At 39.9% G+C, this 17589-nt stretch overlaps 1 protein-coding gene across 3 annotated transcripts in view; it reads right to left on the bottom strand.

Annotated features, from left to right (window-relative positions):
- The window catches only part of PIP4K2A (phosphatidylinositol-5-phosphate 4-kinase type 2 alpha), a 220035-nt gene that overhangs the window by 85592 nt on the left and 116854 nt on the right, over positions 1–17589 (bottom strand). For all 3 annotated transcript variants that reach the window (XM_014609083.3, XM_014609082.3, XM_019497701.2), the window contains 2 exons: positions 2927–3024; positions 1521–1617 (listed from right to left, as the gene is read on the bottom strand). In XM_014609083.3, the coding sequence (XP_014464569.2) occupies positions 1521–1617; positions 2927–3024 (195 nt within the window). The remainder of the gene's footprint in view (positions 1–1520; positions 1618–2926; positions 3025–17589) is intronic.

Here is a 17589-nt window from a genome sequence, read left to right on the forward strand (position 1 = left end):
AATACTTGTATCAGTTTCAAAAAATGTAAAATGAACCATTTATGGGTGAACTAAGTCTATGATGATTATATGCAGATTGCTACAGGTATGTTTATTAAAGTTCAGTTTTTTCAAATTTGTTCCTCATTTCCATGTGCTCTGGGAGAGCAGGGTCTGACAGTAATGGGGGAGGGGGGGGGGGAGGGGAGGACAGAACTGTGCAGGAGGAAGCAGCTGGGGTAACAGGACTACTCAACCCTCTCAGATCTTTTTTCCCTGCTGTTGAAGTAGGAGAGAGATAAATTCAAGACAAGCATCCAATAATTAGATTTTACCTGGAAAATTATAACCAATTTATAAATTTTCCATATACAGGATCTAATTACTTCTATTTCAGTAAATATGGTAAATCAGAGGCTACAGTACTGATATAAGCTATTATGAAGCAATTGTTGTATTGCTACAAAGTCACAGAGATGCAAGTATAGCAAAAACACTCCAACTTTAACACTGCTCCATTCACAGTCAAAGTTTAGGCAATATAGCTCAGCTGGATTACTACAGACTTGTGTAGACTAACAGAACCTAACAACCTGACTTGCTCCCAAGAGGAAGGTCCCCCTCTCCATTTAAGTGGCTAAAAAGTACATTAGTCAATCCCTTATTGTGGCACATATGCTTTTTGCTCAGATGCTCTGCACAGGATCCTAACACTGAATCACAGTAACAAAAGGAAGAAGAGACCCAATGTAGCAAGCGAATATTGCTAGATTTGTGGGCAGAGCAGAGACTCAAACATGGTATTATTATTTTCTGATAGAAAAGAGGGTAAGCAGGAGACAGTCGCATGCAAAGGGCCATACCTGTCCTAGACATCATGTTCAAAATAACAATGCATCTCTGAAGAGGCTGAACAGCTGGGCACAACTACTATTTAATGCTGTGCAAACATGGCTCCTCTTATTATGTAAGAGGCACATTTATAATCAACAGAAAAGTTGCAAATGGGTTGTGTCTGGCCTTCTACTCCCCTGACAAAGGAGAATAGGTGAGGAGAAAAAGAGCAGAGAATTAAGATGCTGAAGACTCAAGGGCAGAGGAGGGAGGGGGGAAAATCAGAAGAAAGGAACCTGAGACTTTTTTTTCCAATAAGATGAAATACAAACATGTTTCTCCAACAAGGCTTTCACCCTCCAGAGTCAGTATTAGTAGTCGAAGCAGACTCCAAACCTCTCCTCCATTTTCTGATTTAAAAATACCACCACCACCACTTCATTTCACACACCTCGGCCTAGAACTCCCATACTTGCACAAAAAGTTAAGTACTTCATTTCTACCTTGGAATCAGTACGTGTCAGTTTAAATCTCAACTGTATCCAAGAGAGGTGGGAAAAGCTCACTTTGGATAAGCACACATGGACACACTTGGAAGTATAAATCAAAGATCCATGGCTGGATTTACCCAAACTGACCCTTTTCCTTCTCAGAGACCCATAAACTGTGAAATAGTACTTTTACATGTATTTTAATATGGAGCCTACCTGAAAGTCCTGATCATCTATTCCAAACCTCTCTCTCAGGTTGCGGAAAACCATGGGACAATATTCCTTAAATTTGAAATGACTTGGCATGTTTTCTCTGAAATAAAATAAAAAGCCAAGTGAAATTCACATTTAACTCAATTAACTCTGGACAAGTTACATCTGAAACTCTGGCACAGAAAAAAAAAGAATCAAAACACTTTATACAACATTTATCTCATGTCTCCACTCCCCCTTCCCACATTTTTCCCCAAAGCAGCTCAGTAATACTCCCAACACACTATTTTCCTGGTCAGCACTGGTGAGGCCTCACTTGGAATACTGTGTCCAGTTTGAGCACAAGGAAACAAGACTTATGAGGTTGGAAGAATAGGATTATTTAGTCAGGAGAAGAGAAGACTGAGGCAGATATTTGACAATTCAAAAGATTCCCTTACAGCCTTTTTTCAATGATTCTACTTTTTCTCTTATCTCACACACACATTTGCTATTGCCAATCTGGATGAAATACATACATAAATACTACATTGACAAATCTCTACATCAAGTCTCAACCCCCACCCAAATAAAGATATTCTTTCCTTTACCCTAAGTATGCTCCAAAAGCAAAATCCTAACTTGAATTATAAAAAAAGTACTGACATATGTCAGATCTTATACAGAACATGGACTCACTGAAGGATGAACTAGTTTTAAAAGCCTGTCATTAACTTCAAATATCACACCTAGAAAAAAAACAATTTTAATTTGAACTTTGCTTTTAGATCCTTCTTCTCTAAAGTACTTTAAACCACTTCATTAAAAATGTACATCCTGTTATTTAACAGCCAACACAATTTCTAAATTTACTTCAGTGAGGAGAAATTAAATTATGTTTCTACATTATTTTAGTCAATTTCCAACTAATTCCATATTTTACTGCAAAAAAAAAGAAGATATAGTTGTCAATATTTTATCACTCTTGCCATGAAACTGTAACAAAGCCACAATTTACTTTTGATACATTCCTTATCACCATCTCTATTCATATTCAACCATTTGATTCAAGTATTAAAAATGACTACAGATTTATACATTTAAAAATACCTAAAAAAATATTTCTAAACCTTAGATATTCCCATCCTAAGAGAAGATCTCTTAATGTATAAGATATTCACAGGCAATAATGTAACATGTGGCACAAAACTACTACCCAGTAATCCCAGTTGTTGCTTTTTAGAATATAAGCAGATGGCTATTTATAACAGGATGAAGTCAATCAAAACCTTGCTTCTATCCACTGGGGGGCAGGGGAGGAGAGAAAAAGGGGAGTGGCGGAAAATGAATTTATAAAACTTTGTAAAGGTATCGCTGATTGCTGTTAGAAGTTTTATCCATTTGTAGCGAAGGTTGTTACTTGCACTTACTTGTTGAAAAGGTGATTGTCAACCTTTATCTTCGAATATGCTTTGAAATCATCTGGCATCAACATAACAGGGATTTGAACATGGCTCAGTTCATTGATCTAGAACAAAGAAAGTTGTTTTAGTTGTTGGATACTTTACAAAGATTACCTACCTATGATGTAATGGTAGCAACGGTATTTTATATTTTAAAACTTATAAAAATTCAAGAGACTAAAACCTAACATAGTAAAATTTAGATGTTCCCTCTCTCCAGAAAACCAATAAGGCGTGACATATTAAACTTTCAAAGCATAAATTTTAATCAGAAAAAAAAGAAGAATCGCTCAAAGGTCTCTCGTCTCCCTTGGTATGTTTTTGAGTTCTACTCCTGCAAACACATTGGAAAGAACAGATGCCTTGATTTACTACATTTTTTCCTATATGCCACCATTTAAATGCCTCAGATCACAGTAATTTTTTGCAATTAATATTTTAAGGACAATTCCAGACTGGTATCCATTCAATTTATTATCTCCTGTGTATGTTACTATAAATATAGTCAATACAGAGTCAAAAGGACTAAGAATATTGGTGAGAGATGATAATGTTAATACTGAACTCATCTGAACCGAGATGATGGCTTAGTGGTAACACAAGCTATCAAGAAGGACCCCTGTTTCTGGGTTAGCATGATCTGGAAATGTTGTGGAGGTAGCATGAGCAACTGTGAACCTGAAGAAAAGCAGGACTGCAGTTTGGGCAGTTTGTCACCCTTAGGTTGGTGGTCAGCAAACTTTTAAGGATGCAGGACAGACTGACCCAGTTTAGAGCAGAGACCGGGTGGGAACTAGGACCCAGCTGCAGCCAGCACTTTTGCCACAGGGCAGTACGGGAAAACAACTGCTGCCAAAGTCCCCTGCCACCAAATGGTGCTCCATTATCCAGGAGCTGTAGGTTGCCTTAGGTCATATCAGGAGTTAGAGACTGAACAAGCCCCATATTGTGAGATTTTTGCAGAGGAGATAAAAGGTAATCCCTGAACTCTTAAGAGGTTCAGGAACATAAACATTTTCTCTCTTAAAAAGAAAGCTTGTAATCGGTATGTGTATTTATTTGAAACAGGACAAGTTTGCCCTAGGGCACCTATAAAATAATTGAACATAAGATCTCATCACACTGACAAAAATCAGTCCAATGTTATATTATTTTAAATTAATTTCACACTGGGTAAAAGGTAAATTCTCATGCTGGAAAAACTGCTGAGGTAGTTTTATGAAATTTAATATTTCATATGTAGTCATTAATAAGTGCAGCACCAGTTTCAGATACATGAATCAATTAATAATTTCCCTAATGCCCCTTTCATTTTTTGAACTGAAAAGAACCTCTTTAGGGTTTTTTTTTTATACAGTATAAATCACAAGATCGCCCAATCACTCTTACTTTTGACAGGAAGCAAATTGGCAGAGACAGAACAGAGAAACAAGAAAAGGAAATAAGCTATGTACTGTTACTAGCTTAATATAGTTTACTTGCAGATGGAAAAGAGCAGCAAGGGCTTACGAGGAGATTGTGAAGATTACACATTTATATAAACCATAGATTTCCTTGCTTGTGTGACTAATACAATTATAAAAGCAAATAAAAATTAAAACCTCATTGTGTTTTATTTTTGACACTTAAATTCTGGTTAATATGAAATAGTTTTTAAATTACTAGTACTTAAAAGTCAAACAAGAATGGATTAAAACTTTTTTTAACCAAGCTTTTCTTGTAAGTTCACAGAAACACATCTATAGGTCTTAATTTTGGAATACAAATTTTAATAAAGCCTAAATTCTAGGATAACATTTGACTTGAGAGCATCCACCTAAATAAGGGATTATTCAGGGTATTTAAAATACCAGTGTCCACTATTTCATATCATGAAAACACATTACCTTAGCAAAAAATGTTCTTGTTTTCATACCATGGTGTAAGAGTTCAAATACATACTGAACATGAAGTTAATCTATTTTGCAAAAATATATACATTTTTAAGCGCAGCAAAAATGTCAACAAAGTTTTCTAGCACAGCATAAAAACAGTCATTAGCATTGGTTACTCTCAGTGGACTACAGCAAGTTTTATCTTGGTAATATAGTAGCAAAACAATCTTGGTCTCTAGTGACTACCTGGCATAAACTGCTATTTGTAATGGTCTATTTTTGTTTATGAATCATGTGCTCAATAGTCGCTTCAAATCATTAATGAAAAGTTCAATAACAAAGATGACCAAATCATCATCATTATTTAATCAAGGCTCTCAGTCTGGACCCTGGTTCTGCCATCATCTTTGCATGGGCAAATCTCCATGTTTAAACTGACTTCAGTGAAGCTCCACACAGGGGAAAGTTCACATGGATCCAAATACAGGAATTCATACAACAAAGAATAATCCTGTAATGGCAGGGAGAAGTTCAAAATAATCTAATATGTTTTGTTAATTAGTAGGATTCTAGTTTCCTTTAATTCTGAGCTACACTTTGCTGTCTCAGAGTGGTGGGTTATAAATGCTTGGAAAAAAATCCAGTTGTTTGAAGCAAATAAGAATTTTTCCTGGGCGAACGGCATCAACTTTTGCAGAATTTAATCTTAAAGAGGTTTTTCAGCCTTTATAAATGCACATAATTCATATTGTTCTGTCTTCATCTGCAGCCAGATGGATCCAGTGCCTTTGCTGCATACAGCCTTTCCAAAAGATATCAAAAATACACCTTTCAGGTTTCATTGCTATTATTCATATCTGAGGGCAACAGTGGAAAGAAGAATCAGGAAATTCTCACTTCCAGGGTTACTTTGAAAAATGCTAAGCAGCAGTAGAGGCAAGCATTCGAGTTTGTTAGAGGAGGAGTCAAAAGCAAAGTCTAATGAGAACCACTGACCTATGCCAATCTCATTAGGCTAAAGACACCCCTCATTAGACTGAAGGCATCCACAGAAAATGCCAGTTCTTTGCTTTCACTCTTGAGTAAGGAAAAAAAATAGAGGAATTCTTCTGTTAAAAAGAGCTCAGAAAGACCACAAGAGGTCAGAAAGTTTTTGATAGTATGAATGTCTACTTGAAATCTCTGGGTTTAACTTGTGAATTGTGTGCATCTGTTGACACATCTCAAGGTACTAGTATTACAGGGCAACCCACACCACCTCTAAAAGTATCTCACAGCACCCTAGGGTGATGCAACACCCTGGTAAAGAATCACTGTGATATGCAAAGTGATGTGGCCCTCTTTACCACATTACTGGTAATGAGCTGGATGTATCTTAAAGAAACCTTACTGAGGGCACAGGACCAAGTCATCCTGATGTGCAGGAAGAATAGCAAATATAGCAGGCAACCAGGTTGGCTTAGCAGAGAACCCTTCAGTGAGCTTAAACACAAAAAGGAAGCTTACATGTAGAAGCTGGGGCAGATGACTAAGGAGGAGTATAAGAATACTTCTCGGGCATGCAGGGATGAAGTCAGGAAGGCCAAAGCTCAATTGGAGTTGCGGCTAGCAAGGGATGTGAAGGGGTAACAAGAAGGGTTAACACAAGTATGCTAGCAACAAAGGGGAGGTCAGGGAAAGTGTGGGTCCCTTATTGAATGGGGAGGCAACCTAATGACAGATGAGGAGGAAAAGGCTGAAGTATTATTCTATGGATTTTCATTGTTTTTTAAGGAGAGTAGTACCCCTTCTGGTGGGTACTCCTCCTGGTGGGTACCCCCTTCCAGCCGTGGAGAGGGGGTAGGGCCTGGTGGCCAGTCGCTGAGCAGCATCCCCTGGCAGCCGAACATGAAGTAGGTGCGCAACAGTGGGAAAGCGCCGCCATGCTGCCACCACCGTCGCCTGCACACTGTCATTGCTGCCACCATGGCCTGGGTGCCACTGGAAGCAGTGGCAGTGCTTCCCAAGTACCCCTGCTTTTCCGTGCCATTGCCACGTACCCCCTGGGGCCTTCCCAAGTACAGCAGACCCCCGATTTATGCGTGTATTGCGTTCTAGGAGAATTTCGTGTAAGTCGAATTTGCATAAGTCAGGACGACTTTCCCCATAGAAAATAAGAGAATAGCGAGGGGTTGCATACCCCAGACGTACCTTAGTCATAGTTTTTTTCCCTCTTTTTCTCGGCGGAATCGCCTTTAGGAGGCGTGTCTAGGACCTCACCTACGCACTCTGAGATGCCGCTACCACAATGGCGGCACAGCTCCACTTGATTCCGCCAGCAAATTTTGTGAGGCGTTCACGTATATATGAGAATCTTGTGAGTGTTCGTGTGTATACGCAAACGACGCGCATCTCAAAGGGAATTTTCCAGTCCAGACCCTAATAAAAAAATTGTGTAACCGCAAGACACGCATAAGTCAGAATCATGTAAATCAGGGGTCTACTGTACCCCAGGGGTACACATACCCCCCCAGCTAACAACCTCTGTACTATTCAATGCCTTTTTTACCTTGGTCTTCACAGGCAAGGTCACCTCCCAGACTACTGCACCTGGCAGCACAGACTGGAGACAAGATGAGCAAGCCTCAGTGGTGAAAGAACACGTTAGGGACTATTTAAAAAAGCTGGACATATACCTGGGACCAGGTGCAATGCAACTGAGGGTGCTGAGGGAGTTGGCCAATGTGACTGCAGAGCCACTAGCCATTATCTTTGAAAACTCATGGCAATCAGGAGAAGTCCTGGACAACTGGAAAAAGGCAGCTCTGAGTAAGATGAGACAACTGGATGAGGGTCAGCTGAGGGTAGAGGCTACACCTTCTTCCAGAAGGGGAAACCAGCCCAAGACAGGTGCATTCGTGGTGTTGGTTCCACCATCAAGAATCAGCAGGTCAGTGAGCTCCCTGTAGGCTTTAATGAACATCTTATGACCCTGCATCTTAAAATCAGCAATAAACAGTACTCCACCGCCTCTGTCTTTGCCTCAACACTTAATGCTGATGATGTCAAAGAAGTACTCCAACCTTGATCACATACTAACTAAACACTTGCAAGGAAGGCAAGATCATTCTCCTTGGTGTCTACAATGCCACAGCTAGACGTGACCTGGAACTCTGGAGTGGCATCATTGGGAAAGGAGTATGGAAAGCCAATTGCAATGGCATTCTTCTCCTGTGGAACTGTGCAGAGCATGGTCTTGTCATCACAAACACCATCTTCAGATAGAATGACAAATATAAGACGACCTGAAGACCCCCTCATTCTCAGCATTGGCACTTCCTCGAGTATGTTATTGTTAGAACCGCTGATTAAATGAATGTCTATCATGTGAGCCATGCAAGGAGCTGATAACTGCAGGACAGATCACCATCTTGGCAGATCCACTATGAACATCCAGCCAACACCAAAAACAGCCAAAAGCAATGCAAAGGACTCAACACCAAAATCTTTCCAAGACCCTGTAAAGGATCTCCAACAGTGGCTTGAGGGAAAGGCTCTTTGCCCTGTCCACAAATGAAGGTAATACTGAACAACTCTGGAAGTGGTTTAAAGCTGCTATCTATATGGCCTGTGTTTAATTAACTGGCTATACCACCCACCAACACCAAAATTGTTTTGATGAGTGGAACACCGAGATTGAAGCCTTCCTTGACCAAAAGAGAAGGGCCATTCTGCTTAGCAAGATGATACCTCATTTTAGCAGAAGGAGGACATCTATCAGCTCCTCAAAGCCAAAGCTCAAAGGAGTATCCAGGAAATCAAAAACCAGTAGTGGCAAAATAAAGCCAGAGAGATCAAGCTCTGTGTTGACAAATATGACAGGCATTGCTTTTTCCGGGCAAAGGCCACCTATGGCCCAGTTTCCTCAGTCTTACCTTCCTGCAATCACAGGGTGGTTTGATGCTCTTGAAAGACAATGAATCTATTCAAGCTAAATGAAAAGAGCACTTTGAGTCCACTGTAGCAGATGCCACTATTGAATCCATCTCCTACCACCCTAAAAAGGGATCCCTCACCAATCCTCCTATCCTAGAAGCATTCAACTGGTGGAGAACTAAAACCACTGAAACACCCATTTTCTTTGGAGTTTTTCTGAATGAAAGGGAAAAAAAAAAATCTCAAACCTGCAACGATTTCCCCACAAAAAGCTAATTAATATCTGCTGATAAAGAGGTCTTCTTGTAAAGGATTTAAAAAGCAAACAGCATTTACAGTATACCTCCAATAAATTACATTCATTTGTACTCAAATAGGAAAAGCACTTTCAGTGTTGCCAATCTACTTCTCTTGAATTTAATGCATCATGACTTCAGTCACAACGTTATTTTTTTGCTGTAATTTGTATATTTTCTCCTATTTACATACTGCCAAATAGTTTGATGTCAAAAAGGTACTTTCTTTAAAGACAAATTTCATATAGCATCCCAGGATAAATTTAAAAATTATTATTTCTTATGAGTTTTTTTTAATCAGTTGCACAGCAGAAGCTAGGCAGCAGCAGCAAAAAAGCCACTACAAGTTTGATTATTCTAGGCAGTTTTGTAGAGCCCTATGTATATTTATTAGATTAGGAAATAATTACTTGTAGGAAGGAATAAATGGCCCAGGGAGCTCTCTCTCAATTCACCACCAGATACAGGCATACACATATTTTTTACTACATGTATACTATACTCAATAGACATCCTCCAGAATTTACCTTCATTTACAGAGGGTACATTTGAAAGCATCAGACCACAGGTAGCCAACCTGTGGTACGCATCCCATGGGCAGTTTCCGAGTGCAGCATATGGTAGACTGGAGGGGACAGGCAGCCCCGTGGAAGGTGCAGCAGATCAGGCAGGGGAAGGAGATCAGAGTGGTTCTTGGAGAGGGTGAGGAGCTAAATTTGTGGCATACCTGCCACAAAGGTTGGCCCCCCACTACCTTAGGCTGATACTGTCCCTTTAATATACGTTTTAAACATTTAGACGTGCTCAGCTCACCTGCAGTTCCGTTACTTGGAGTGGAGGTGGGGTGGAAAGAGAAAAAGGGAGCTTGCAAGCAAAATCTGCTGATTGCAGTTCATTTTGCTCCTGCAGGTTCAGGATTGAATTCACACTGGCAGGAAAAATCGTGGTTACAATTAAACTGCAAATAAGGGAATAATAAAAGCCTACTGGACATTGAATAAATAGTAAAACTCAGCTGGTAATAGTTCTGAAATTAGCACGCACAGAAGTGTTCCCACAAAGCCATCTTACACTGTGACATTTTTAAATAACCCTCACTAATTTATATGATTTCAAATCAAGCAATGAATATATTCCTAAATTGTTAGGCATTATTAATGGTCCTTACTTAATTCAGACATATTCACCCTAAATACCAGATTACCAGTGCAATGCATAATTAAACATTAGATTTCATTTGTCAGAATACAAGCAGCAATAAATTGCTTGTATGCAAAGCAGACAATGAGATATTTAAGCTGTGTATAAACACGGTTTACTGCACATATGCATGCTTAGCTGGAGTAGACGGAACAGTGACTGATCTGAGGCATATTTGTTTTACACTGCAGCATGAAGCTTGTATAACAGGCTACAGATGTTGCAGATGATTAGAAATTTAGGAGGAAGAAACCAAAACAAAGCAATACATTTTACCCTGTGCAAAAGATATGCAGCATGTCCAAGAGATCCTCGGAAGCAGCTCCTGTGGAAAGTTGCTTCTATTTGAATTCTAACAAATCTTATTTAGTTCATAGGCAACACACAATTTCTAATATTGTTCTTTTTGTCAAAGATGCTAAGTAAATAGCAGGTCACAAAACATTTTTCCTTTAAAATGGTATAGATCTTTTTTATTCTAACCTCTCAGGTCGATATCATAAGTTTGGGCCTTTTTTTAAGTACAGATTGTCAAAAAGCCCGAGGCTGAATTGATTCAGTCTTTTCAGGTTAGTCTAAGCTGCAGAGATTAAACTGAGAAGCAAGTGAACAGACAGACAGTCTGAATGTGGAGGGGGAAGCTTGTACATGGTGGTTCCCGCCGCCATCTACCACCCCGTGCCACTGCTCTGCATGTGGCTGCTGTTCCAGTACTAGCCACTGCTGCTCCCCCCCCCCCCCCGGCATGGAGGGGGAAGCTTGCACACAGCAGCTGCTGCTGCCATTCACCATCCTGCTCTGCGAGCAGCCGCCCCTACCCCACTCTGCGACCGGCTGCTGCTCTGGTTTCAAAAAAACTGGAATTTTCAAATTTCTGGCAGGTGCTCAGGCCCGAGCGTGCTGGATGTATGAGGTTATACTATATTCACATAAGCTATGGCTATAGCACCATATCAGAAAAGAGAGCTTTTGGAGATTCCGTTTTAGAGAATGAAGACAGAGAAGCTTTCTGAAGGTATATATTAGGGCTGTGCGAAATTTTGCCAGCTGTTTCGATTCGACACTGTTTCGACTCATTTCGAGCTTGAAACAGAGAAATCAAATCAAAACAAAGGGCTTTGAAATAAAACAAGGCTAGTTGAAGCATTTCAAAGTTTCAAAATGTTTCGAGTTTCGATGCAGCCAGCAGCGAGGTGGTGGGAGACAGGGGAGAACCAGGGCTGCGCTCCGAGCAGCAGCCAGGAGCGCATCCCTGGCTCTCCCCATCTCCCGCCAGCTGCGAGAAGCTGACCATCATGCTGGGGAAACGAACTCACTTTCCCCAGTGCGATGTTCAGGTGAAACATTGAAACAGTGTGGCTATTTAGACTTGAAATGAAATTTGAAACAAAACACTGTTCCGTCCAAACCTCAAAACTGAAGTTGAAATGGAACAGTACTGTTTTGCACAGCCCTAGTATATATTAAATCCTATTTAGTCATAAAGGCATAATTTCTCCAGAGCCTTCCAGATAAGTCTAAAATCTCCATGGATTTAACTAAGTTACTGGGGGATGGGATTCAACGCTTCTAGGCTTATTCATTTGTAATATTCCATTTTATAAAGTTAGTTACTTTTAATCCTGTTTGTTTTACAACGATCATCAATTGGCTTAACACACAGTAGGCCTTATGGAGACAGGCACAGGAAGACAGGCTTTTAAGCAGCTAAACTCCCACATGGGATATAAGTCACAGTGTTGCTATACAGTGATTAGTGTCTCATTTTAATAAGTGGAAAAAGATCTGATTATTTTAAAGTCTTTGAGGTACAGCTCCTAGAGCTTGAAGAGAATAGAAAGGGTCAGTAGCTAATCCACTTTTGTGGAAGACTTCTTTGTCACAGGGCAGAGCAGTCATTTTGTAAATGTCATTAGACAGTTTAAGATCCACTTGAAGCCATTCCTGCAAGAAGAATAAAAGTTTAAGGCACTTATTCTCAAAGAAAAATCAGTTAGAACAAGTCAAAGAAAGTGAATTTTGGTGAATTATGAAGGTTTTCATGGTGTCTAGGAATCATACTCAATGAGAATTAAGAAAAAAAGCACATAAAAACTGTTCTGTTTTTTGTCAATGTGGAAAGAGTTTAAATGCCACAAGAAAACATTACCCTGTATGAACCATTTCTAAAAATCATCCCCTGTTTTAAGAGCAATTGTTTATCCAATAGCATGAATGCCTAAAGTATTTATTTTTAACTGAAATTTTGGAATTTACTTTCCCTTAAAATGAGTATGAAAAACCCACCTAGCTGTCAGTTCAGTATACTTTGAAGTTGTACCAGTCTGAAAACACCCACCAGTAATCAGTGTACTAGCTTTACTTTCAGATGATACCTGTCAATGGATTGGATTATTCAGCTCCCTCAAAGGTCAACAATGATAGAAAAAGAAGGCCTGAGAGCACCAAGACTTTTATAAACTATATAAATATAGAAAGGCACAAATTTCAGAGTTATTCACTGAATATCTTAAATGAAATATTTCATGTATTTAGTCATTCTACAGCAGTTAATTCCTCAACTGGCAGTGAGGTATTTTTGAAGAAAATATATTAATTTTGGATTCTTGGGATATGACCTTGAACTGGCATATATATCAATCATGAATAAACAGCCTCATAAAAGGATCTATAAAATCTATGGTTAAGAAATAGACATTCTCATTAAAGGCTCTGGTTGTAGTTTTCAGTTTTCAACAGCATTAAATTAACATAACGAAGCATCTCGGGCATAGAAGCAGCTTGAGTCCCCATCATGGAAAACAGCATAGAGTGACCAACTGAAGATCAAAAACCGAGACAAACATTCAAAATGACATGTTATAACAAGTGTCATTTCCTTTGCATCTTTTATATACCCAAATAATATTGAGACATCTCTAGAATTTACTAAATAAATTATTTTTAACATCACACTCCCATTCTGGTATAAGATGTGAAGACAGACAGCTTATTTAGATCTACTACAGCTTAATACGTCAGTCTTCAAACCGAGAATACCCCAGGCCAAACAAGCAACCTTTAATTGTCATGCAAATTTGAAGCTGACATCTTTTTCAGATGACGTGCAGGAGTTAGCTCTAGTAACAGACAAACACTAGGGAAAAGAATACATACAGATGATAAAAAATTAAATATGGAGAAGCTTTAAGAATTTTGAAGTGTGGGATATTTCCATATTCTAGAAAACCCCACGCATCACACCTACCTACCTACCTACGATATGTGGCAGGGGAGGGGGAGATAGGAAGGGGAAAAGGGAGAAGGAGAAAACATCTAGAGTGGTAATGCCACATTTTTGCTGATGTAGTCAAAAGCCTTCTATGTATCTGCTTGCACCTTTATTTAGGTGCAAAAATTGACACCTTATTTGTGTAAAATATTTTCAACTTTTACACAAGCCCAACAAATACAACTTAAGAAGAAATTAAAATAATGCCATAATACTTTTTCAGGCTCTAGAACTGTCAGAAGAGACGTAAAAGAATGATAGTAATGTCAATGTTACATAACAAAAATAAATACAAAATAAAAGATGAGTATTTGGGTATGTGAAAAACTTAATGCAAAGTGATTTTATATGAGATTGTGTGGCTTATGAATCCAACCTGATGCTGTTCTCAACAAATCTCATAGTCCAAAAGAAACTGTAAACAGTCACAATTTGGATTTAGATGAGTGGAAATATACAAGAAAAAGGGTGAGCTTATCTTGCTTTCCTAATTTAATATTTAAAGAGAGAATAGGGCAGAATACTTGCAACAACTATTTGTATAATTTGTATCTATACACCGATGATCACATCACTCCCGCCTCCCCCCCCCCCATATATTTTTTTAAACAGAAAAAATATGTTCATGGCAACTAGCGGTGCACCGATATATTGGTTGGCTATCAGATCGGCACCGATAAAAGAAGAAAGGACTTTTTTGGTTGATAATTAATCTGATAATTACAGCTGCATGCCCGGAGCACCCTGGCAAGCATAATCTGGTCCCTGCACCCCATCGCCAGCATAAGCTATGGCAGACTACAGGTCTTGGTGAACAGTGGGAAGGGGCTCCAGGGAGTGGTCACAGGGTGCCACGCTCAGCAACAAAGGGAGTGTTATCGGCTCCTGCTGCTGCTGCCATGGCAGTGCTGCACACGCAGCAGGGGCCTGAGTGTCGAGGCTGCTGTGGAGATGTTGGGCTGTGCGCAGGTGGGGTAAGGCACCATGTGAGGAACATTCTGCTCTGTCAGGCACAGGATGCATTTGCAAAAGTGGCTTCTCCCCAGCAGCCAAGGGAGCTCGTACACGTAGGGCCTGCCAGCGCTGAGGTAGCAGCATGCTCTGGGGCTCCAAACACGCCTGGTGCTGCCGTCTGCACAAGGGTCCACCTTGCCCAGGATGGCAGTATGGGCTGCGTGGGGAGTAAAAGCCATGGGTGAGGGGGTGACGTGCATGGAAATAAGGTGGTCACTGTCTTCCTCACCAAGAGCCAGAGCAGGCAGAAGCGGGGAAGGGGTGTGATAAATGCAAAAGAAACCAAAAGGAGGTTTATTTATGTCAGTAGTTTAAAATGCCTTGCACTATTACTAAATATTGGCTATTGGACTGGCATTGGCCGATATGGTTGGTTAATCGTCAGCTATCAGTACTGGGCAAGAAAATCTTTATCCATGCACCCCTAATGGTAACTGATTTCTTCAGCTTCCATCTGGAGCCCTTTTACATTTGCTAGGTATGGTAGATAAATTGGCCCTTGCTTCTGGTTTAAAAAAAAGAGTAAACTGCTTTTATCAGTTTTTCCTTGGAAGTTCACAGAATTATAGAAAAGTAAGATTGGAAGGGACCCTCAGGGAGTCATCTAGTTCAACGCAAAAGTAATATGTGAGAAAAAGGGAAAAAAAGACACCAATATTGCAAATATTTTATTTTCATTCAGGTAAACTACCTGCTTTCTGGATGACCTACACATAAAAATACTGTTCCTCAAGGTGACTCTGTACACCCCTTGTCTCCACAAGAGAAAGAAAAATGTGATCAACTACCTCAAGTTAGCTATACCAATGCTGAAATCCCAGTTTTTGCAGGTAACCTGCAGGTGATTAGCACGAAAACAGAATAGCTTTTTCCTTTATACAAAAAGTGTTTTAGAATGCATCATTTCACCAGCTTATGGAGCAAGAATAGCAAAAATACATATTGTGACTTTATGTATCAGTCCAAATAAACAAACCACCTTAATTCTCAAAAAAACCACTGTGCTGATTTTCTAGATTTTTTATGGGTTCTGCACAGTACTGCTGTTTTTTATTCAGTATAACACAGACCCCATAAGACGACCTGATATTTGTTACATATCAAAGCACTTCACTCATCTTTGAGAACGCATGCTCTAAAAGAGCTTATGCAAGAGTGGTTATCTTGCCCTAATGCTACTGCAAAAGTATGTCAAATGTAGTCCTTTTGAAATTCAGAATGAGGATAAACTAATCAGATTCCAGTAAATAGTTGGATAGTCAGAAACTACTATATTTACTTGAAAGCTCTGGGTATAAGAGGAAATTGAATAAAAACAAAAACAAACCTCTCTCTATAAAAAGAAATCCAAAAATACAATGGGAAAGAAAGTCATTTAACATACACTATGCTGAACTAGAACTCAGTTGCTTAAAAAAGGAGGAGTGGTAGTTCAAATGCATTCTGCCTGGGAATGACAAGGAAACCACCAAAAACAAAAACGATAAAAAATAAATCCCAAAGATGAGGATTCATTATTGACTAAAAGAAATGAGGAGTGTCCAAGTGCTCTAGTACTTAGGTTATTTTATATTGTGGGATAGTATATTATTACTCAAAAGTTTAGAGGTACACCCTCCATGTTATATTTTGCTATTCTTTTCTTAAAAAGGAACAGGAAAACCTCTTTCTAGGTATTTTTTTTCTAGGTAGTTTTTTTTCTCATAGCATTCAGCCTCTGGATGTGGAAGCAATGAGATTATCCATCCTATGCTCACAACCCTGTCATTTACCAAGGGAATTATTGCCTTCTGAAAAAGATGTTAACATTAAATATATTCTGCTCATTTCTGATGGCAGATCAAGCAAAGGCTGGCACTATCAGGTGACATTTCCAACAAAAAACTGAACACTAAGACCCTGGCTTTGCACAATAGAACCTTTGTACATTAAATGAATCTGTCACTTCAGCTACCCCTGCATATGAAGGCCATATTACAAGAATTTAACTCTTCATTTAAATGTGCACAATATGTGTTTTTAAGAGCACTAGCACAGAACAAAAAGCTTTGTTTAAGAGAAAAAACCTAGAGCCAGCAAGTACACTATAGCATCAAAAGGCTGTATAAGCTTGCTCACACAGCATGCTCTGACTGCACACTTCAGTATTTATCTACAGCAGGGGTATCAAACATACAGCCCACGGATGGCATCCAGCCTATAGGTCTCTACACCAACCTCATGTGCCACATTAGGCCGCAACTGCATGCTGCACACAGGCTGAACGCAGTACAGGAGTTGTATCTGGGCTGTGTGCTTGTGTTGACTAACCCTGTTCACTGGTTCCAGGGCCAATCCAGTTTGGTCCATGTGCCAGAATCAGAGTGGTGCAGCTGATACAACAGAACCAGAGGCAGAACATGGGGCTTGGCTGGCCAGTCTGCATGCCAGAGCGATGCGGCTATGTACCACAGCCAGAGCATGGGGCCAGTGTGGTGTGGTTGATGCAATACAGTCAGAGTCCAATGCAAACCACATGTCAGCCACAGCATGGGGCCTGTGTGGTCCAGTCCAGTCCAGATGCCAAAGGGAAGGACTCATCTGGTCCAATCCATGTGTTTCATGCAGCACATGCTAGATCCAGGGCTTGCTCTGCACACAGAGTGCAGGCTGGACCTGATTCCTGCATCCAAGTCAGGGGGTCCAAAGTGTGGGCTGCAGGTTGCACCCCACCAGCCTGGCTCTGTACACTAGCTCTGGCACACCCAGGGAGCCTGGGGCCTGATCCAGACAAGCCACATCCAGTCCATGGAGGAGCTCGACACCTCTTATCTACAAGATCTTGTTACTCATTCTTGACCCATGTTAAGCAGACAGCCATCCAATATTGTCTAGTATTCCTAGAATAACAATTGCCTATTGGAAATTAAAGACTGAACAACCCATTCACTCAAAGTATTCAGATTCAAACAGCTAACACCTTAGATCAGGGATGGAAAATTATTTTGGCTGGCAGGTCATTTAACAAGCTTTGCAGAGCTGTCAAGGGCTGTACACACACACAAAATCTTTCAGAAAATA

This window comes from Alligator mississippiensis, chromosome 5, assembly GCF_030867095.1.
Source record: "Alligator mississippiensis isolate rAllMis1 chromosome 5, rAllMis1, whole genome shotgun sequence".
Lineage (NCBI taxonomy): Eukaryota > Metazoa > Chordata > Crocodylia > Alligatoridae > Alligator > Alligator mississippiensis.